General features: G+C 51.3%; 1 protein-coding gene across 1 annotated transcript; it reads left to right on the plus strand.

Moving 5' to 3' along the window:
- The first annotated feature begins 288 nt into the window (after positions 1-288).
- Positions 289-1,221, plus strand: LOC141730241 (olfactory receptor 14J1-like). The gene has a single exon (XM_074547671.1). The coding sequence runs from the start codon at positions 289-291 to the stop codon at positions 1,219-1,221; it is 933 nt and encodes a 310-aa protein (XP_074403772.1).
- Positions 1,222-23,760: the final 22,539 nt, after the last annotated feature.

Raw genomic sequence — 23,760 nt, forward strand, 5'->3', positions numbered from 1 at the left:
AAGTGAGACCTTCTCCCTCCAGTCTCCACTCATTATCTTGCCACAGGGAACTCACTCTGTTATACCAAGGGCAGCAGAAATGCCGAGGGTTTCTGATATCCTGGAAGAGCAGGAGAAACATGGGGAGAGCTTAAAAAGAAAACGTCAGAACTCTTAAACAGACAAGTGTGTCCATGTGTTTTAAGAAGAGGGTGTATGGGAAATGGCTTTGATTTTGGTTATAGACATCTCCTCAAACACTTCACTGTCCTTTCCTCATGAACAGGTTCCCATGTGCAGCCCCAGCAAATGTCCAACAGCAGCTCCATCAGGCACTTCCTCCTGCTGCCATTGGCAGACACGCGGCAGCTGCAGCTCCTGCACTTCTGCCTCTTGCTGGGCATCTCCCTGGCTGCCCTCCTGGCCAACGGCCTCATCATCAGCGCCATAGCCTGCGGCCACCACCTGCACACGCCCATGTTCTTCTTCCAGCTCAACCTGGCCCTCAGCGACCTGGGCTGCATCTGCACCACTGTCCCCAAAGCCATGCACAATTCCCTCTGGGACACCAGGAACATCTCCTACACAGGATGTGCTGCTCAGCTCTTCTTCTTTCTGTTCTTCATTGCAGCTGTGTTCTATCTTCTAACCATCATGTGCTACGACCGCTACGTGTCCATCTGCAAACCCCTGCACTACGGGACCCTCCTGGGCAGCAGAGCTTGTGCCCACATGGCAGCAGCTGCCTGGGCCAGTGCCTTTCTCAATGCTCTCCTTCAAACGGCCAATACATTTTCCCTGCCCCTGTGCCATGGCAATGCCCTGGGCCAGTTCTTCTGTGAAATCCTCCAGATCCTCAAGCTCTCCTGCACACACTCAAACCTCAGGGAATTGGGGCTTCTTGCTGTTAGTGCCTGTTTAGCATTTGGTTGTTTTGTGTTCATGATTTTCTCCTATGTGCAGATCTTCAGGGCTGTGCTGAGGATCCCCTCTGAGCAGGGACGGCACAAAGCCTTTTCCACCTGCCTCCCTCACCTAGCAATGGTCTCCCTGTTCATTAGCACCTCATTTTTTACCTACCTGAAGCCCCCCTCCATCTCCACCCCATCCCTGGATCTGGCCCTGTCAGTTCTGTACTCAGTGGTGCCTCCAGCCTTGAACCCCCTTATCTACAGCCTGAGGAACCAGGAGCTCAAGGCTGCAGTGAAGAGACTGATGACTGGATGGTTTCAGGACCATTAAACTGATGGTCAATTTCTGCAAATCACTTGTAATAAAAGTCATCTTTGATTCTTCTTTTTGGTTTCATATTGGTGGTCCTTTTTCTTAGTTTAACTTCTTAATGTTGTCCACAAAGTAATGTTATTGTTTGTGACATAGGTCATTTTGTTTCTCTCCACCTTCCCTGTGACCACAGACTCTGTCAATGAAGGGCTGTTCTCTTGGTGGCTTTAAAGGAACTAAAGGATCTCCCAGCAGAGTGTTCTGCAGAGATGCCCTTTCGTTGCCTTCTCTGGAGCTGCAGCAGCAATGTCTGTGTGCAGAGCTGGGGCAGATCAGGGCTGGCCCAGCAGCTGTGCCCAGCAGCAGCAGCACTTGGTGTTGCCAGTGCTGCTGCCGTGGCCCTGCCCCGCTGCCTTGGTGGCCCTGGTGTTGCTGCAGGGCCTGAGTGCTCTCGGGGCCGGGCACAGCCCTGGGGGTGGCAGTGCCGGGGCTGCAGCAGGGACAGGCCATGGGCACTGCTGGGGCAGCGCTGACGCCTCAGCCCAGGGCCTGGGGCTCCAGGCTCCTTGCCCAGGCTCTCTCAAGAACACGCCCAGGCCAATGCTCAGGACAGAAAACCCCTGTGAGCAGCCCCAGGCTGGCCGTGGGCAGGCTGGGGGCAAACAGCATGGCTGGGGCTCTGCAAGGGCCCTGGGGCAGATGGGAAGGAGCAGCAGAGCAGGGGCTGATCCATCCCCAGAGTGCTGGACAGCCCAGGGCAGCGTCCCAGAGCGTCCTCATGGAGCTGCCAACAACATCCCCCCTCTGCAGCCCTGGCCTCTCCCCCAGCTCACACAGGTCCCCATCCTTGCAGGCACAGACACGGCAGCACTGCCTCAGCAGCCCCTGTTTGCATTGCACACAGCAGGGGGAGCACCCCCATGCTGTTGGTGTGGGGACATGAACCTGAGGGAGCACAAATGCCATCAGCCCCTGGGGCCAGCAAGGGCTGGGGGACACCAGGGAAACCACTCAGCTTTGTCCTGGCCTCTGCAGTCAGCCAGAAAGTTTGTTCCCATCAGCTGGGAGTTTCCTGTCCCACTGCAGACGCTGTTGCTCAGAGCCAGGGCTGCATGGCAGCCACCCCCAAACTGCCCTCAGCATTTCCTTGGATTCACCTTTGCTTTCTTTCCTCTTTCCTGATCCAGATTTCTTCCTATTGCCCACCCCTGTTCCCTACCCTGCAAAAAGCCCATCCCTGTTTGCCCTTTCCTCTCTGGCCCCACTCCCCATTGCAGTTCTTGACTTGGCACCATGGGAACGTCCCGTGGGCAGCAGGATCATCCTACAAGTGCTGCAGGAATTGTCTGCAGGCTCCTGCAGTGCCTGGTGCTGCTCCCTTGCCAGAGGCACCCCAGGCCAGGGGGGCACATCTGGGCTGCTGTGTCTGGCTCTGGGGCTCCCTGTTCTGGGCAGTGAGGAGGAGCTGCAGAGACTCTGCAGGACTGACAGGATGGGCTTTGGGGCTGGCAGGAGAACCTGAGGGACCTGGGCTGCTGGAGCTCCTGAAGAGGAGGCCCAGGGCTCATCCTGCAACTGCTCCAAGGGTGGTTTCCGAGAATTCCAGAATCAGCAAGAGTGGAAAAACCATTGAGATCATCAAGTCCAACCATTCCCCTGACACTGCCTTGTCTCCCCTGAGCCTCCTCTTCTCCAGGATAAACACCCCCAGCTCCCTCAGCCACTCCTCACAGGACTTGTGCTCCAGACCCCTCCCCAGCCTTGTTGCCCTTCTCTGGACACGCTCCAGCTCCTCCATGTCCTTCCTAAATTGGGGGCCCAGAACTGGACACAGCACTCAAGGTCCTGAGCAGAGGGGACTAATCCCTGCCCTGCTCCTGCTGGCCACGCCATTCCTGATCCATAGGAGTGCCAGTGGTTGGATGAGGGAAATGGTGGGGAGGGGGTGGGTTCAGAGTGTGATTGATTGTCAGCCATGAAGTGTCTCGATTTTCATACCTATTCAGGCTGTAGTAGAAGGTTCTCTGGGTCAATATCAATTGGACATTGCTGATATCAATCTACATACAAGAATAGAAAACAGGAAAAAACAGTTCACTTTGCATTGTTTCCAATACAATATATTAACTTTAAATTAACTTTTGAAGTCTGTCTTATTAACCACAGAAGATTTGAAAACTTAATTTTTTCTCAAGGGCTTCTCTTGTTCAGGTGTTTTGAACAAATGTTTTGTGATTTTCTCACTAAATTCCTGAAATAAAGAGCTCAAGATAGAAGAGGCCTCTGGAAGAGTAAAATTCATCAGCAACCTCCAAGTGGCTGAGGATCCATCCCCATCAGAGCAGCAATGAACAGAAATGGGCACAGCTTTGTGGCTGCCCCAGCTTTGGCATGGGCCCTGGGCCTGGAGCAGGAGCAGCTCTTGAGGGCCCCAAGGCCCGGGCTCTTGTGCTGCCCTGGGCAGATGGGATGGCAGCAGGGGCTGCAGAGCTCTCAGCACCTCAGCCCGAGGGGAGCAGGGCAGCCAGGGAGCCTCCTTTGGCCTTGGCCATGCACCTTTCCCCATGGCTGGGGCTGAGTCCTGTGGCAGCTGCAGCTGCTGCTGTGCCCTTGCCAGGGGCTGAGAGCGTGGGGCAGTGCCCAGAGCAGCCTGGCCTGAGCAGAGCTGTGGGGCCAGAGCCGGCTGGGCTGGGCTGGGGAGAGGCCCTTGGTGCTGCCCAGAGCTCAGGGCAGCTGGCAGAACTTGCAGGGAGCTGGGCTGGGCCCAGAGAGCCTGGCCCAGAAACCATCAGTGTCCATCTCAGCCTGGCTGGGCGTGCAGGGGCAGGACTCAGGTCAGGCCTTGTGGGGCAGGGCCAGCGCCTGTGCAAGGCATTGCAAACAGGCAAGTGCCCTAGAGAGGAGCCTGCTCTGTGCCCACCCACCTGATTGGTTTCATGCTGTGAGCTGCAGGAAGTTGCCCAATCATTCTGAAGTTAAAAAAAATATATCATTAGTCATAATTTTAATTGTGTTTATATCTATGACAGAATTATCTTATCGTATGTCTTTGTCTAAAACTGTTCCTGTACAGAAATCCCTGGGGCATAGTGGACATGTCAGATGCTGCTGGGACATCACAGTGAGCTGAGGGAAGAGCTGTGATCGTTATTAAACTGTTCAAATGTTCAACTTCTGTTTGTTGGCAAGAAACCTTTCTGTGCCTCTGAGTGTCACCAGTCCCTGAGCCCAAAGGACACAAACCTGATGAGTTGTGGTTCCCACTGCAGGGGCTGCACTTGGACCTTGGTTCTGCACAGCTCTTTATTCCCTTTCTCTCTTTTCCTCCCACTGGGCATGGAGGGAGCTCCTGACTTCAGTGTGTGACTTGTGTGTGCAAAGAGCAAATCTAGGCAGAATCAGGGCAGGGAGAGTTTGGGGGACCTTGAGATCTGTGCTGGGCACAGAAGATGTTTTCCATTTCTCTGAGACTGTCTGCTGTGGAAAGTGGATTTATTATCCAGCAGAGGAATGACTTTTGCATTTGATGGAGCTGTGCTTTCCCTTGGCTTTGTTGGCTGACAAGAAATGAACATCCCTCTGGGTCTCGGGCAGCTCCTTCTCCAAGGAAAGCAGGTGGGAGTTGGAGCCAAGGAGCTGAAAGCTGCAGGTGCAGCCTGGGCTGGAGGGAGCTCAGATCTGCACAAGGCTGCTCTGAGTGCCAGGCCTTGGATGGGGGAAATGGTGGGGTGGGGGTAAGGACAGAGTCTGATTGATTGTCAGCCATGAAGGGTCTTGATTTTCATATCTATTCAGACTGCATAAGGAGATACTTGGATTCAGTGACAATAGGAGACTGCATATATCAATTTATGAACAGAAAAACAAAACTAAACAAGACCTAAAAAATCTATTCTCGCTGTCTTTTTAAATATCATGTATTCACTTTGAATACACTACTGAGATCTACTTAACCACAAAAGATTTGGAAATTAAATCAAATTATTCCCAGAGGCTTGGCTTGTTCAGGTGTTCACAATGTTAATGAGCCCTGGGACACTGAATTCCTGCACTGAAGAGCTGAAGGCTGAACAAGCCTCTGCAGCAGGAAAATTCAGCAGCAGCCTCCAAGGTGCTGAGGATGTCAGCAGCCCCCACTGAGGCCATCCCTGCCCAGAGACCGTGGGGGAATGGGCAGACAAGGAGAGCGTCCCTGGGGCTGGGGCAGCACAACTCAGAGGCACCAGCAGCTCCAGCTGGGAAATGGAGTGTGGAATGTGGCTGGGAAAGCCCTGCCGGGGTGTGCCAAGCAGGACACACAAGCCCTGACCCCCATCCCCCAGAGAACTCAGTCCAGGAGACATTTAAAAGGAATTACAATTGTTTGTGTCTTCTGAGTTGGACACACTGGAGAAATACTGACAAGATCATCAAGAGGTCAAAACAACTAAACCACCTTTAGTGGCACTTTTAGAAAATCAGGGAAACTTTGGCAAAAGGTTTAATATGACATTCAATCAACAAAAAATATTTCTCAAAGCATGAACTTGGCCCATTCAACTTCACCAACTTGTAGCTTGTTCAAATTTAAGTTACTCGAAATTTGCAAGAAGAGGGAATTAGATGAAGGAGAAGAAGACACACAAAGAGCAAAAGAAACAAAAGATAGAGCGAAGCACACACACAGATACTAAATCCTGGATTCCAGCAGTATTCAGATGGAAATTCCAAGAGGAGGTAGGGCCAAGATGTGTGCTTGCCTTGTGGTCAGCCTTCAATACCCCTTCGTCTTCCTGGGCCCTTCCCCCAGGTGGGACTTGGGCTCATTTGGTCCCTCAGGAGCTGGGCTGGGGCTGCAGAGGTGGCTGTGGAGCATTGCCTGTGCTGTGCCAGGGACTGGCAGACTCTGCTGGGCTGGGATAGAGGCTCTGGGGGGATTGGGGCTCCAGGGCAGGGCAAGGCTGGACCTGCCCCTTCCTTGCCCACACATGAAATGTTTTGATCCAACAATCTCTTCCAGTCTGTCACAATAGACAATCTTGGAGATGGAATCACAAATTTGACCATGGGTACCTGTCCGAGAAGGAGAGTTCTTGTCCAGAGGAAGGAAAGCCCCAGTTCTGGGTTAATTTCTGTTTTCATTTTCTGGATTTTGTTTGGTTTTGTTGCTTTATTTTCCTTGGTGTGCCTGAAGTCCACTCAGGAGCAGAGTGACTCTTGCCAAGGAACTTTGTGCTGCTGTCCCTTAATATTTAATATGGATTTTTCTGATCCCTTGCTGGGGATTTTTTCAGCGCTCTCAAGCCCTCGTTCGTAACAGGGTGAAGGAGCCCTGGCCCAGGCTCTGGCCCTGGGGAACACGGGGACGCTGCCGGGGGGTCCCTGTACCCCCTGTGCCACCCCCAGGGCCCCGTCCCCCGTCCCCATGTCAGGCTCTGGGGTGGATCCTGTGGAACATCCTTTGGTGGAGGCTGTGGGGCTGGGGGCAGGGGGACCCAGGGGGACAGGGGGGGACCCGGCTGTGCACGAGCAGGGTTGGACTGCTCTGGGGGGAGCTGTGAGGGGGGGCCGGGGCAGAGTGACCTCCCCAGTGATCTCACACAGCCCCTGTGATGTCACACAGTCCCCTGTGATGTCACACTGCCAGCTGTGATGTCAGAGAGCCAACTCTGGGAGGCCACCCTATGATGTGAGAGAGCTGCTCTTTGATATCACAGAAGTCTCCGTGAGGTCAGAAAATCACTCTGTGATTTCGCAGTCTCTACTGTGAGTTCACAGCCTGCTCTATGGTGTTACACAGCCACCCAGTGATGTCACAACCCACTCCCTGATTCCCCAGATCCACACTGTATGAAAGCAGGATCTGCTCTGTGGCCTCACATTATGATGTCACAGACTGCTGTGTGATGTCACAACCCCCTCAGTGATGCCACAAAACCCTCCCTGTGATGTCATACTGCCACTCTGTAATGTCACAGCACACACTCTGACCTCACAGCCTGCTCTATGATGCCATACAGCCATGTCATGATATCACAGCCTGCTCTGTGATGTCACAGAGTCCCCTCTATGATGCCATAGCTGCTTGATGACCTCACACAACAAACTCTGTGATGTCATAACCCAATCTGTGACCTCACACAACCCACCCTGGGCTGTCACACAGCCCTCTGCTGACATCCCAGCTGCTCTGTGCCTCTATGACACAGCCACAGACGAGCTGCTGTGACACAGCCCCCTCTGGGACATCCCACAGCCCCTGCCAGTGCTGAGCCCCTGTGAGCTCTGTCTGTGCCCTGCTGGTGTCCCTGAGGGGCCCTGGCAGTGCCCCAGCCCTGCTGGGCTGAGCACAGGAGCTGCTCCTGGCCAGAGCTGTCTCTCTGCAGCGCTGCCCTTGCCAGGAGCTGCCTCTGGGCCAGGAGCCTGACCCAGCTCAGCAGCACAGACACAGCACAAGGACTTTAATGAGCCTCTTGAGCTTTGGTGCTCTTTGCATCAGATTCTGTCCATCAGGGTGGGCTCAAAAAATTTCTCGTGAACTCGAAGTGAGATTGAAATACTGAAGTTTCTTGTAGTTTAAATAGATCCCTGTGCGGCACAAGACTGACAAAATGTTCAAGGTAGAGGAGAGAACTGGTTACAGTGATGACAATTTGGGACAAGAACAGAAAAGGTGTTTCTGATGCTGAGCAAAACTGTGTCTCTGTCTCTGCAGGCTGTCGGCATCCCCTGGCTGCCCCACCTGGCTGGCCCCTTCCTTTGCTGAGAGCTCTGCCTCCTGCCTGCCCCAGCCTGCCCACATAAAGCCTTGGGCTGCTCCAGGCTCCCTGTGGGGGACGTGCTGCACCACAGCCCTGCCCTGGCAGGGAAATTCCTTTCTCCTGGTGTCCAGTCTGGGCCTCCCCAGGTTCCCTTGGCATTAATTCTTCCTTTCTATGCCTGTTCTCTACTATGTCAAAAGGATCCAACATCTCTGAAACCACCCTTCAGTCCCTCCCAGGGCTCTCCTCTGCTGTCCTCAGTCTCCATCCCACTGAGCACAGCGCTCCTCTTTCCCTATGGAGTGGTCAAGTGCCTGAGGCCAAGAGCGCCTGGACAGGAGGGACAGTTCTTTTCTATAGGAAAGAAACCACAGAACCCCAGGGTTTGAAGGAAGATGAGAAGCAGCCACCAGAGGCCAAGGCAAGACAGGCCTGTAGCCCTTGCAGCTGTTGTCTGAAAGCAGTCTTTGGATATATGGGGAGTTTTGAGGGTGGAATTCCATTTCAGCCATGGGTTCCTGGACTGGAATGACAGTTCTCCATAGGAAGGAAAGGGTGGAGTCCCAGTGTTTCAAAGGCTGTTTAGACGCAGCCCCAAGCAGGCCAAGGCCAGCCAGACCTGTTGTCAGGGAAGAATCCTTGGACAGACAGAATTTGGGAGGCCAAACCCCACTTTTGTCTATGGGCATCAGGACAAGAAGGATGGTTCTTTTCCACGGGAAGGAAAGTACAGAGCCCCACTGTTTCAAAGGCAGATGAGAGCTGGTCCTCAGGAAGCCAAGGGAACCTGGACAGTCCAGGCAGCTTTTGTCTGGGAGCTATCCTTAGATATAAGGAATTTTGAAGGTGGATTCGCAATTTTGGCCATGTATGCCTGGACTTGACAGACGTCTTTTTCCATGGGAAGAAAAGCACAGGCCCCCAGTGTTTTGAAGGCAGATGAAAGGTGGCCCCCAAGAACACAAGGCCAGCCAGAGCTGTCTGTCCTGGCAAGTTTCATATGGGAACAATCCTTGGATATAATCAAATCTGGAGGAGGAATCCCAATTTCGGCCATGAACCCGTGGAGGAGAAGGACAGTTCTTTCCCACAGGAAAGAGAGCACAGAACTCCAGGGTTTCATGGGCTGATGAGAAGCAACCCTCAACATGCCAAGGCCAGCTGGGCCAGTCAGGCAGCCCCCAGGAGGCCCAGCCACCCAGACCTGTTCCATGTTCTTGGATCCTTGGGGCCCTGCAGCATCACAACAGCCCCTTGGTTCCATGAGGCCCTGTAGGACCAGAATAGATCTTTGTTTCCATGAGGCCCAGTGATATAACAATGGTCTCCTTGGCTTCACAGTGGCACAGTGGCCCCTTGCTTCCATGAGACCTTGCAGTCTCCAAATGGTTTCCTTGTTTCCATGGGACTACGCAATGCCACAATGGCCCATTGGTTCCATGAGGTCACAGTCTCAAAATGGCCCCTTGGTTCTATTGGGTTCCCCAGGGTCATAATGACCCCTTGGTTCCACCAGGCCTGGATGTGTCACACTGGCTTCTTGCTTCTATGGGGACCCACAATGTCACAATGGCCCCTTGGTTCCATGGGGACTCGGAGTGTCAGAATGGTCTCTTTGGTTCCATGAAGCCCCTCAGTGTAACAATGGTCTCTTTTGGTTCTGCAGTATCACAACGGCACCTTGGTTCTGTGAACCCCTGAAGTACAGAATGGGCCCTTGGTTCCATTGGGCTCCTCACTGTCACACGAGTTCTCAGTTCCACAGAGCCCTGAAGTGTCACAGTGCTCTCCTTGGTTCCATGGTGCCACACAGGGTCACTAGGGCCCCTCAGCTGTACAAGCCCCCATAGTGTCACAACAGCTCCTTGCTCCCATGAGGCCGTGCCATGTCACAATGGTCTCATTGGTTCCTCGATGCCCTGCAGTTCCACAACGGCCCTTGAAGTGTCACAATGGTCTCAGCGTGTTCCCCCACTGGTTCACAATGGCCTCCTTTTTTCCATGATGCCCTGTAGTGTAACAATGGTGTCCTTAATTCCACAGTCAGGATGGCCCTTAAGTCTCATGGAGCCCCACAGCCCCTTATGGAGTCCCAGGGTGTCACTGTGATCCCCTTGATTCCATGAAGCCCTGCCATGCTACAATGGCCCCTTGGTTATACAAGGCCCTGCAGAGTCACAGTGGCCCCTTCAGTAGGTCCTGAAGGGGCAGTAGGTCCTGAAGTGTCATAATGGTCTCCATGGTTCCATGAGGCCCCACAATGTCACAATGGACTTTTGGTTCCATGAGCTTTTGTACCGCCAACAACAGTCTCCTTGGTTCCACAATGTCACAATGGACCCTTGGTTCCATGAGGTTCTGTACTGTCAACAATGATCTCCTTGTTTCTGCAGTGTCACTATGGACCCTTGTTTCCATGAGGGGGTAGGGCTCCCACAGCCCCTCACAGACCCCTATGGCCTCTCTGAGTTCCCCATGGCCCTTCATGGCCCCTCAAAGCCCTTCATGGTCCCTCATGACTGATGGCCCCTCAAAGCCCCTCATGGCTCCTCAGAGCCCTTCATGGTCCCTCACAGCCCCTCACACCTCGCTCATGGCCCCTCACAGCCCCTCATGGCCCCTCACAGCCCCTCATGGCGCCTCATGGCCCCTCGGGGCCCCTCATGGCCCCTCACAGCCCCAGGCCTGGGGCTCCTTCCAAAGGAGAAAGAGTCAGGCCCTGCTTGTTCTCCTTTCATTTCAGTCCCTTCACAGTGACTTGTAAAGAAAGGCTGAAATGGAGCCTTTCCCAGCGTTTCCCTCGGGGTTAACTGCGGGCTGAAGCATTGTGCTGGCCCCGGCCCCAGCGCCACCATCCCTGCAGCCGCCAGGCCTTTGCTGTCCCCCGTGTCCGTTCCCTGTCTCCGAGTCCCGCCCGGCTCTGGCAGCAGCAGCAGCCGCAGCGCAGGGGGCGCCGGCCCGGCCCAGCCGGGGCTCCCGGCCAGGAGCAGCAGCTGAGTTGGGGCAGGCTCAGGCTGGATGTCAGGAAAAGGTTTTTGCCCAGAGGCTGCTGGGGCCCTGCCCAGGCTCCCCAGGGAAGGGTCCCAGCTCCAGGGCTCCCTGAGCTCCAGCAGCGTTTAGACAGTGCTGCCAGGCCCAGGCTGGAATTGTTGGGGTGTCCTGTGCAGGGCCAGCAGTTGGACTGGAGGATCCTGATGGGTCCCTCCCAGCTCAGCCAATTCTGTGGTTCTGGGATCGCATGAGGCTGGGGATGGTGCTGCCAATGGTTGCCATGGCAACGGGCTGTGGCTGCAGGCCTGAGCTGGTGTCCATGGCAACCACCCCGTCATGGAATCTCCATGGAGCTGCCAAGGGACTGACCGTAGCAACAGTGGGCTGTTGATGGTTGCCATGGAAACTGACCATAGCAACAGGGTCCTGGTGATGGCTGCCTGCTAAGGATCAGATTTGTCACAGGCCCTCAGACTGGTTCCATGGGGACTTTCCAAGAGTCTCCAGGCTGTTCCAGAGCTGGAATGTCACAGGCACAGACAGGGGCTCTATGGAGACCTCCCAGGGTTTTCTGGGATGCTAAAGAGCCCTGTGGTCCGAAGCAGTCGCAACCATTCCATGGTGACATCCCAGGGCACCTTAGGCTGCAAAGGCACCGATCTGTTACAGGCACTCACGGGGGCTCCATGGTGACACCCCAGGAGTCCCCAGGCTGCCAAAGACCCAGCATGGCCCAGACACTCACAGGGGTTCCTGTCATGGGCACAGAGGGAGCTTCAGGCAAAAGCTTCATTTCTTTATTGGAAAAACTCCTGCTAAATCATGAAGTGGAGAAATGACACCCAACAGCCACCATGGTTCCTCAAACCCCTGCAGGGCCCCTAGACTTCTAAAATTCCTTCAAAGAGAGGAGACTGGGAGTAGCTGGATCCAGTCCCAGCCCCAGAATTTTTCAAAGGTGTAAAGGATTGGAGAGGTGGAATTGAAACTTTAACCCAATTTGTCCCTCAGAATTAATGATGGGATACCCAATAGATTTATATAAATATTCCTCTAATTGATTCTACTCATGATTAGAAGAAAGACCTTAACTACATTCATTTACTCCACAGTTCAGGAGCTCCAACAATTATTAGAATATAGTGCTCTAGGAAGCAGTTTTGAATTCAACAGGGCCTTGCTGGAGTTGTTGGAGCCCATTGCAGGCAGAGCCTCCTTCTCCAGCAGGAACTGCCTTTCCTGTGCCATGAGCAGGGCAGGTCCTGCTGCAGGAAAAGCCCCAGGACAGCCCCAGCACAGGGAAGGGCTCGGGCACAAGGGCAGAGTGCCGTGCTGGGAGCTGGGCCAGGGAGAGCCTGAGGCACCAAAGGCACCTTGGCAGCAGCAGCTGCTTGCAGGCCATGGCCAGAAGCCTCCCTTGGCAGCCCGGCCTGGTGGCCACCACTGCAGTGCTGCTGCCTCAGGGCTCATTCCTGGCTGGGCTCTGAAAAGCCACTTCTGCTCCAGGAGCCTGACTGGGAAGCCATTGGCCCCAGCACCCTGAGGACAAGATATTAATGACAAAACTCTTCATGGCAGCAGAGCCAAGGCAGGGGCAGAGGAAAGGGCAGAGCCAGGCCCAGGGGACAGGGCTGCCATGGTGATGGCTGTGAGGCCACTGCCCCTGCAGCAGCCTGGCTGCCCTCAGCAGAAATTCTGGCCAGAAGCCTTGTGAGGGCACCCAGCACATCAGAGAACCCACAGAAGAGGAATTCTGTCCCTGGGGATGAGAGGGTTTCACTGGGTCAGGCTGCACAAAGTTCCTGCTCCTAGAATGGGAATTCCTGTGATGGGAAATCCACTTCTGTGGAATAACTGTTGCAGTTTTGTGCCATTCTTATAATTGTAAAATATTTCCTCCTTCTTACAAATGTAAATCCACCCTCATTCACTTTAAAGATATTGACCTTTCTTCCGTCACTGCAAGATTTGGGAGAAAATAACTTTGATCACTATTTTTCCATTTTCACAGACTTTGGAGAGGACACAAAATCTTCCAGGATGGAGGCCTCATCACATAACCAGGATGTAGAAGCTGATAGCCCTGGGGTCAGTGGGGCAGAGACTGAGGACAGAACAGGAGTAGCCTGGGAGGCATGGAAGGGTGAGATTCTGGAGCTTTTCTTCATAGAGGATATAAGCATGAGAAGAAAAAAATGGCACCAAGGGCAGCTGGGGAGGCCCAGACTGAACACCATAGGTCATAGGGACCTTCCCACTGTTTGTTGACTAAATTCCACACCCGAACCTTCGCTCGAGGCTGATGTGCCTCATCTGCAGCCTGCAACAAGAGATGGTGATTCAAAATGACAGGATTATTTGAGTTCTGTGGCACAGTGAGATGACTGATTGTGCACAAAGCTTTTGCCAACCGACTGTGCGGGGTTTCACCCTGCATTCCCCGTTTTTGTTTTTGAAGAACCTGCTTCAGAGTACCATGAGCGCATTCTACAAGAGCTTTACCAGTTGGAGAATGAGGGATACCAAACTTGTGCAAGACACCCCACAACTGCAGGAACTGCCGCACTTTTGTGATGTGTAAGCAGGACCATTGTCGGTTTTCACAGCAGAAGGTATGCCCAGAACGGCAAAGGCCTGCCTCCAGTGGGCAAGGACATCACAAGCCTTTTCCCAAGTGTGAGCCGAAGCCCACATCGCAGAGGAGAACGTGTCCACAGTGACATGCACATACTTGAGCTGGCCAAACTCGGCAATCTGGGTGACATCGGTCTGCCAAAGCTCCAAGGCCCTAAGACCTCTGGGGTTTACCCCTGCCAGCAAAGGCAGAGCAAGTGCATGGCAGTCATCACATGACTCGACAATGTCATGAGCCTCAGTTGGCGTCAGCTGAAACTGCTTCTGCAGGGTATGTGCATTCTGGTGGAAAAACCCACAGGATGCCTTGGACTGCGCAAGTGTATCAGGCTGAGGCGCTACCCACGCTGGGTTAGCCAACTTGTCAGCCCTCGCGTTACCTTCTACTATAAAACCTGGCAAATCGGTGTGACTCTTCACATGCAGAACATAAAATGGATGAACTCGGGCCTGAATGGCACACCACAAGGTCTTCAGTAAATGAAACAAGGCAGGATTACTGACCTCCTTCAAAACCGAATGTGCGACCCAACCGCTGTGCGATGTCAGCCACACAGGCGGAATCCGTGACCAAGTTGAAAGGTTCCTGGGAAAATTTCTCAAATGCCATGACAGCAGCCCTCAGTTCAACCAATTGGGCTGACCCATCCTCATGGCCTTCCAGAACCTGCCACTCAGATCCATCCCTCCAGGTGACAATGGCCTTTCCCGTTCTCCCTGAACCGTCAGTGAAGACGGTGGGTCCTTGCACGGGTTCCTGACTATTCTTGGGCCTCAAAGAGATTTGTGTGAATTTTACCATATGCAGTAGCCTATGACTAGGCAGATGATAAGTGATCTGCCCTGAAAAATTTTCCAGAGCACTCTGCAGAGACACACTGTTTGCAAAGCTCCAGTCAAAATCCTTCCGTTGCACCGGGAGTATGATCTCTGCAGGATCCGCACCCATCAATTGCAAACACCGTTGTAGGCATTTGATTATCAAGCGAGCAATTAGCTCAAACAAAGCAGTTGCCGTCTTCTGCGGCTGATGGGGCAGAAAAACCCATTCCAGAACGTGCAAGGAATCAGACCATTTGTCACTCCATTGACCAATGATACCTGTGGGATGCAAATCTGGAGTGGTGATGAACACAGTGACATACACGGAGGGATCAATGTGATAAGCCTGACAAGCCGAAACAGCTTGCTGAACCACCTCCAACGCCTTACACGCCTCAGGGGTCAGTGTGCGAGGCGACTTTAGATCAGAGTCTCCTTTCAACAAATCATACAGAGGAGACAGCTGTGCATTGGTTAATCCCAAATATGGACGTAACCAAGTGATGACACCTATCAATTTCTGAGCATCATTCAGTGTCTTCACAGAGTGCACAAATTGCACCTCCTGGTGACAGATTGTCCATTCCAGAATCTTGACCCCCATGTACTTCCAAGGTGGTTTCTGTTGGACCTTTTCTGGAGCCATCTGCAGTCCATGAGCATGCAAAGCATCGAGCAACCGAGGCTGAATCCTCAGCAGCTCATCCTGGGTGGATGCGGCCACCAAAATGTCGTCCATATAATGATACAGACCGCATCAGGAAACTGCTTGCGAACTCCAGACAAGGCATGGGCCACATACCATTGGCATATGGCAGGAGAATTACGCATGCCCTGAGGCAATGTCCTCCATTGATATCTCTGTGCGGGCTCAGCCTCGTTAATTGCTGGCACCGAGAAGGCAAACTTCGGTCTATCATTGGGATGCAAAGGAATCACAAAGAAACAATCCTTCAGATCCACAATGAGGACCAGCAAGTCTGTGGAAAGCATGGTAGGAGATGGCATGCCCGCCTGCAATGTTCCCATGCTTTCCATCACAGCATTAACCTTTCACACGTCTTGCAACAACCTCCATTTCCCAGATTTCTTTTTGATGCAGAAGACAGGAGTCTTCCAGAGACTGGTAGAAGGCTCCAGATGACCCTGTGTAGGAATCCACAAAATTAGAGGATTTTGGGAAAGCTGCAAGATGCAGGCCTCAGAGACAGCAGAACTGTGAGCAGAGCTATGCAGCAGCCATGAGATAGGTCAGCAGAAAAATTATTTAAACTGTAGAAAAGCAAGGGCAAATAGATCAATGGTCTGTGTATTAACACTTGTCTAGAATAGCTCTCTAAGCTACAGAAAGTTTATCTAGCAAGATATAAGAGAGATTAAAGTTTAATAATGGAGCTCTGTGCATTGTGTTTTAAGGCATACAAGTAGGTATTGTATTCAAAATAAGAAAGCATTGTTTTAACCAAAGGTATGTGCTTATCGTGATTGGATAGAACTACTGTCAATGTGCTTTTGGTTTGTGTGATTGGTCAAGAAACTTATAAAGTAAGTTGTAACATTAAGTTCCTGGTCTGCTGCCTGGAATGTGAGCTGCTGGCATCTTCCCATTGTCATAATCATGTAATGAGACTGATGCTGAAAAATAAAGCAGCTTGAGGCACGTTCTACAGTAGCCCTGTCTGGTTCATGGTTTGTACAAAGCCCCCCTGTTGGCTTCACCCTGGTCCAACTGCTCCTGCACCAGATTCTGAAGGGCAACCAATTTATCTTGAGGGAGGGGCCACAGCTTCTCCCAGACAGGTTTGTCCACCAGCCACCATATAAGAGGTGTAGGACACTGCGCCCTTCATCGCAGTGGCCCCCATCAAAAATCTGTCCTGATGCGCAACCCCCAGACAGACAGAACATCCCTCCCCCAGAACTTGGGAGGAGTAGAAGTAACATGAGGCCTAACCCAGGCTGTCTGTCTCTCCGGGTTCGTGACCAGCATGGGCCGCTGGCTCACATAGCATTGCGCCGTCCCTCCCAGGCCCCTGACAGATGTCCCCACTGGATCCAGGGGCCACTGGGGGCCAGGCGGCAAGGGAGAGAACCGTGATGTCAGCATCACTGTTGAGAAGCCCGTGGAGGTGGATCTCCCACGGCGCTGCACCAGGAACGGATCAGGGTACTCAGCATCTCAGGATGGTCCTTGGTCAGGACAGCAGTCCAGCAAAATTGTGGTGGCCCAGTGGATCCAAAGCCACCAGCTGCATGTGACCGGTCAGTTGTCCTGTGAACAGAGGATTTAAAAGGCACAAGTTGAGCAAGTCGTGTCCCTTTCGGGATCGTGACGGGAGGGGGTGGGTGTGGAGACCATGGCACAAATCTGCCCTGTGAAATCTGCATCATTGAGCCTCAGGGTCACAGTGATGCCCTGAAGGGTGGCGCAAGACCTCCCCATCAGGAGAGCACTCATGCCCCCACCCAAGGGACCAAAGGCATCCTGGGGAACCTTGTGTATCTCAGAAGATTCTGAGACAACTGTTACTGCGGTGCAGAAATCCACACCTGCTGATCCGTGGGTGCTGGCTGCAAGCCAGAAAAGGAGACCTCCATGGGCTCCGGGGTCTGGAGAGAAGTTTTATCTGGGCACATCCCTCCTGCACGCCCCGCTTCACATTTCCCAAGCCCAGTAAACCCTGGCCATTAACATGAACAGTCGCCTTGCAGATATTGGACATGTGATTCGGCCTACCACACTGACCACACAAAAACATGGGGAATTTGACCTTCTGTGCTTTCTTCCCCTGCTTCTTGCCAGCCTGCGCATTCCCCTGCTGTGGCCACCTGCCCTCCGGTGCATCCCAGACTGGCTGCACAGCGGCAGCCACGGCAGCCAACTTCTGACCCAAGGGGATGATGTCTGCACAGGCCTCCACCATCTGGGAGACAGTAGGAAAACCAGGCAGAGCCACTATGACCTTCCTGCAAGCATCATTGCAATTACACCTCGCAAGGTTTGCAATCACAATCCTCTTTGCCACAGGATCAGGCACCTGCCTCTCCACAGACACAGTCAGCCTTGCTGCAAATTCCATGAAAGACTCATCAAATCAACCCCCTGGACGATGGTTGCAAATGGCTGCCTTGGAGCAGCCATTTCCAGGGTCTGAACAATTGCTGCAAAGCCCAGCATGTGGCACTGGTCAAGCACAAGGGAATTGAATCCAGCCTGCCCCTGAACATTGACATAAAGCCCCGTGCCCAACAGCACGTCAGCGACAACCCCACACCTGGGGTCCTGCGGCGCCAGCGCAGCATCCTGCACCACCGCGTGGGCTGCCAAACGAGCCCACTTGGTTTCAAAAACACCAAACTGCACATGGTCAAAAAGAGAATGTGCCACACGATCGAGGTCATGAGGCGTCAGCACGTCTGTAGCAACCCTCTGGAGAATATGCATAACCTCAGCAGACCCCAAACCATGCTGAGCAACAGCATCATGGACTGCCCTCTCCAGCTTATACAAAAGCGGTTCATGAGTGTTATGAGTAACACCCCTGAGCATAGGGAAAGCCTGGGAAGCCCCTGGCAAAGTCATAGCATGTGCTGTATCCTGGTCCTTGGACCCCTCAGGGACAAGGCCAGATGATTGACGGGAGCCAGGTCAACTCCACTTGCCCCTGCAACACCGGCAGAGCCAGAGGAGCCTCCTCATCAACCCAGCAGATGCCAGGAGGAGGCAGGCTCAAACATCTCGTTAGTCTTGGTTTTGGCTTCTCGCCAGAAACGCACAGGGTCCCTCGGACACACAGTCACCTGGCACGAGGGAAGTGTCCACAAATTCAACAACGAGACGCCATGGCCCTGGGAATCCACCGGCCTCCCGCCGGCCGTGTCGCCATTCGTGCTAAAGGTAAATACCTCAGAGCCCTGTCGTGCCCCAGCCCCGGCAGGGGGCGCCTTGGCGGGAACAGGTGCCAGCACAGCCTGCAAACCCGGTGCGGGCTGGGACAATGTGACCGTGGTCACAGGGGTTTTCAGGATGAGAGAGAGACGAGAATGTTGACTCCATGATCAGAAGGCTTGATTTATTATTTTATTATATATATACTGCATTATAACTAAACTAAAAAGAAATAGAAAGGAAAAGGTTTCTCGGAAGGCTAAGCTAAGAATGGAATTGAAAAGAATGAATAACAAAGATCTGTGTCTCGGCAGAGAGCAAGACCCAGCTCTGCCGTGAGTGGTCAGTACTCAGACAGAGTAGGGATCCATCCTGAATTAGGTGAAGTGTCTAACAACGGTGAAAAGTCTGTGAGGCCAAAGCTGAAGGAAAAACTCATATGCCGAGACAGCAAGGAGACAGAGAAAGAAAAACAGAAAAGACCACGAGGTCAATTTGCCCCGACCTAGAAATTCCTTTGATAAAGAAGAACTGGTGCTAAATGTCATGCGGGATGAATATGTATGAACTTATTGTGAAACTGTATGCATCTGCATTTGCAAGGGGGATAAAAGGAGACCTGAAATTTTCAGGGGTACGCATGCCTTTTGAGGAGACTTTTCTCCATGTGCGTCCGGTGTCGTAAAAAAACATATCGAGCTTTACAACTTTTATAAAGTTGTGAGGTTTCTTCTTTTCTCCGCAAAACATCCTCGCGGAGAACGCGAAAACGCAGTACTGGGAGGTCCCAATCACATTGGGTGTCTGGGACTGCCCAGCCCCCATCTCAAACACTCCACACACACTCACACACACATACAGCCGCCCCCCAACCCAAAACCCCGTGTTACTCACAGCCTCCTTTTCTCACGAGGGTCTTCGTGCACAAAGCAGTTTTCTATGGGTACTCTCTCTCCTACAAGCCGGCACTCTGATGGGAGCCTCTCCTGCGCACTTCCAATAACTAATTTGCTTATGCGTTACTGTAAAAAGAACTCTCTTTTCCCAAGGGAGAGTGGCCTAGCCTTGGGACCACTTAAAAGTCTGGTGTGGAGCTCCTTCCCAGAAGCTATCCACCTCCCCGGAGTTAAAAGAGTTCCCGGGTATCGGCACCAAAATTGTTATGTTTGCCCAATTATTCCATCATAAAAAGGCCAAACAATATTAAAAGTAGTAACAATTTTAATTGAATAGTTTAGAAAATATATGAACAAGGGATAATTTGGTTCAAATAATAGCGCATAAGCAAAAACAACTGCGGGGTACGGAGTGCAGGGTCCTTGACCCTTGCCACTTCACATACAAGCTTGCCAAATGAAAGTCACCCCTTATATGCCATGTGTCAATTCCATCTCCTCCCATTTTCGGTTCGTCACTTTTCTGTCTCTGCCTTCATTACCACCTTTACCACGCATGCGCCACCACTCGGTTTGGTGGTCGCACAAGTCTTTGGGGGTGGTCACTGATGAAGGCCCTGTAGTCTTCTTCGCTGTCCTTTAATTCACCTTTGGGTTACGCATGCGCACCAAGCCAGTACAATGTAAGCCAAGACTAACGTATCACTGCATCTACATATCAAAGCAATAAGTCCCTTATAATTAGCATTTTCTTGGACCCAACCAGGTTCTTGGTCATTTTTAGCAACTGTATCTTCAGCTTCTTTCCTGTGGTCCTTGAGAACATCTGCTGGGAAGGGGGGGGTGGGTGGAGCCCCTCCTTTCCCTCTCTTCTTTGGCATTACAACTTTTAACTACTAACTATTTTATTATTCTCAAATATTAATTACTTTATCAATATTGATTACTGTTTCAATTTTTATCAGCACGAATCATACCTATTTACCACAGGAAGAACAGGGAACAAAAGGGCAGGTCTTTGGGGAGATGGACAACTAGGGCAAAACCAACAACACAGGGGGGAAAGGAGCAACCCTTTTGTAATAAAATATGCTGTAACAATACAAAATAAGGGGGCATTGTAAACTGACTACTAGGACCTAATTACAATCAAAAACATGCAACGCAACAGGAAAGCTCTCAGTCAGGGCTCTTTGAGCACTCCTAAATCCTTTCCTGGCAGAAATCAAAGGCCAAACTGGCCCTTATCCCAAGCAAACAGAGTGTTCCCCAACAGTAACCCATTCTGAGCCCCTGTGAAAAATGCACATTTTATGATTGGCTTTTTGTAAATATAGCCGCCACAGGACACTGAAATCCTTCAAAGAGAAAGAATTTATTGCTCTCTTATCAGAAGAAACTAACTTCTTCCTGCCTTGCTCAGCCCTCAAGAAGCCGGTTAAGACTAAGAGGGACAAGTTGACGATGACCAGAGAGAATTCTGTGTTTCAATGGAATTTATGTATCATGTATGTGATGTATGAATATGCAACAGGTTATTGTTTTTTAGGGCCAATCCTCCATTAAAGTGTGTCCTTTTTCGGGCTAATACTGCCCAGAAAATGGGTACCCAGATTTCTGTATCTCTTTTTTTCTATTGTCTCCGATTGCCCTAATCCAAATTGTCCAAAATTTTTATCACTCTAATGATATTACTATTTTTATAACCATTTTATTATTAATAAAATATTACAAACAAGGGATTGCCATTTTTCACACCCCTTCTGGGAATCCAGAACACATGTGGTGGGGCCGGCTGCACCTGTGGGAGCAATGGGGAGCGTCAGCCCGTGCTGTGCTGCACTGCTGAGCTGGCAGCACGGTGGATGCAGGCAGGACATTCTCCGTTTCCCCCAGAGCTGGGGCCTGCAGGCAACTTGCCGCCCCTTGGCACAGGCTGTGCCACCCAACAAAGCCCAGCAGGCTGGAAGGAGAGCCCGGGGGCTGTGGAGCTGCTTGGGCAGTCACTGCTTGGAGGGACACGGGCCAAAGCCATCCCTGAGCAGCCACTGCCAGCCCTGGCCCTCCCTGCCCCGTGACAGCTCCCCCAGACCCAGGGAACTGACTGACAAAAACTCTACAGCCAGCAAAGAGTGGGTGGCTCCATAATTGCTCCTTTTCAGGTCTGGATATATTTTTTGGTGATCCATGGTTGCATTCCAGCCACCAGCAGAGGTTTGAATCCTTAGTCAGGCTGGACCAAAGGCTTTTTGTTCCTGCAGCCCAGAATTAAGCAGGGCATTGCATCCTTAGAAATTGACCAGCCAGGAGAGAAAAGGTGTTAAAGAGATAATAAGACATCACTGTGTGTATGTTTTCATGCTAATTATATTTTCAGAGTTGAGAAAAACACTTAGGTTTGTTAGGAGGAAGCATTGCTAGAGATGTCAGTCTTTAATATTCATAACTCATTGTTTATTGTCCCATCATTTTAATGGGAAAACAAAGGTGTTGTTATTTCTGCGAAGATAATTTTAAAACAGTAATTTCATTATCCTTGCTAGAGATCATTGCAAACATCCTTCTATTAGCTGTTATTGTTGCTGCTTGTTGTCACGAGCTTTTAACTGCTTTTAAAATAAAGAACTCTTCAAACAAACCCCACAAATTGTCACATTATATTGTTGGGCTTATGTGAGGGATCTGAGATGAGCTCTCTCACGTTGTGAAAGCTCTAAGGAGTGCTTTGAGTGTTAAAAGATTTGGTTTTCTTTGATTAATCCCCAGGCTCCATTGGGGTTAACACCTGTTTCATACAAAGGTAAAACAGGAAAAATAAAATGAGTTTGAGTCAATTCCAATTTGTATCAAGCTGTATTTGAGAGTGGTTCATCAGAGAAGAGAGTGCTACAAACATTCTGTAGCAATCTCTGATCTATTACTACTCTAGCAATGCCTAGAAACAGTACTAAAACCTGGGAGAAACCCCCAAAACTGGCCTTGGTCACATTTCCTGTTCTCTCTGTCCCACAGGGGAAGTGAAATTTCACCTCCACCCAAGCGAGCTGCAGGACCCTAAGTGCAGGGAAGGGCTGTTGGCAATTTCCACTTTGGATCTGGGGGAAGGGCTGGGTTATGGTTCAAAGCAGCTGCTGGAGACTTTAAGAGAAAATTATTCAGTTCTGGCCTTCTAAATAGTCGTCTACACTGATGTCAGATGAAACAGAAAAACCACAAGGGAGATCCTAAAATCTGTTCCCCACTCTCCTGCAGCACTGGAGAAGGAGCTGAGGGCAGGGGCTCCAAGAAAGCTCAGAAACTCTGTGAGGACACAGTGAATTTACTGAATTCTCTGCAGTAGCAAGCATTCATTCCAAGTGGGGATGTAGAACAATCACCAAAATTGCTCATGAAATCCAAGTTGACTTGAGTTATGGCTGGCAGGCACATTGTTCCAAGAGAAATTTCCAGCAAATTTCAACACTTTGTATTTACAGTGCAGGCATGGTGTTTGATGTGGGAATGTTCCTTTTGTGGTACAGCCTTTCCCTGGTCAGATTTTGGTTAAGAGAATGTTTAAGCAGTCGGACAAAGCAGTTATGGGAGGCAAAGTGCATGGTTTGTGTCTTTCCATTGCCCCTTTCACAGAATTCTGAGAATTCTCAGACTGACCAGGTTGGAAGAGACCTTCAAGTTCATCGAGTCCAACCCAGTCCCAACAGCTCAACTAAACCCTGGCACCCAGTGCCACATCCAGGCTTTGTTAAACACACCCAGGGATGGTGACTCCACCACCTCTCTGGGCAGCCATTCCAGAACTTTATCACCTTTCTGTAAAAACTTTTTCCAGATATCCAACCTGTATTTCCCTTGGTGCAGATTGAGTCTGTGTCCTCTGGTTCTGTCAGTGCTGCCTGGAGAAAGAGCCTGTGGGAACCCAGGAAATTCATCTGGTTGTCCTGAATGACCCAAGACTCTGTCAGGGGGCTCAGAGACCTTGGCACAGAGCCCAAGACCCCTGTGCCTTTGATTCAGCCCTTGGAAAAAACAATTACCAACCTTGTATGAAGAATGACAAGCCACAAAAGTTTAAGTAGAAGGATAGTGAATTTATCACAGAGTGGAAAAATAGATTTTTGGTGGTTTTAGAATGGGGGTTCAGGGGGCAAGATGGAGGAATCTGGGCTTGTCCAGCCTTTCTCCTTCTTCTCCTTGGCCTCCATCTTCTGCTGTGATGTTGGCACTTACAGATTGGTTTAGAGTAGAAGCTCACTGTCTAACATAGGTGATAGGTGTTGGGAAGTAACTGTAAATATTGTGTACACAGCTTTTAGAATAAAGACATAACAGCACGTTGGGGCAGGCAGAGTTCCTCTGAGTGTCCTGCTGAGCAGATCTCAGCAAGTCAGAAGAAAGAATTTTATAAATAAGATACAATAAACAACCTTGAGCCTGAGAACTGAAGAGTTCTGCCTCATTCTTTGAGCACCGGGCTGGGAAAAGAGACTTTCTAACACATCTCAGGGTCACTCTGAGCAGCAAGAGACCCTGAGAAGAGCCCAGCCCCAGCTGAGCACAGGCACCTTTCAGGAGCTGTGCAGCGTGA

The sequence above is a fragment of the Zonotrichia albicollis genome, chromosome 9, assembly GCF_047830755.1.
Source record: "Zonotrichia albicollis isolate bZonAlb1 chromosome 9, bZonAlb1.hap1, whole genome shotgun sequence".
In the NCBI taxonomy this organism is placed as follows: Eukaryota; Metazoa; Chordata; class Aves; order Passeriformes; family Passerellidae; genus Zonotrichia; species Zonotrichia albicollis.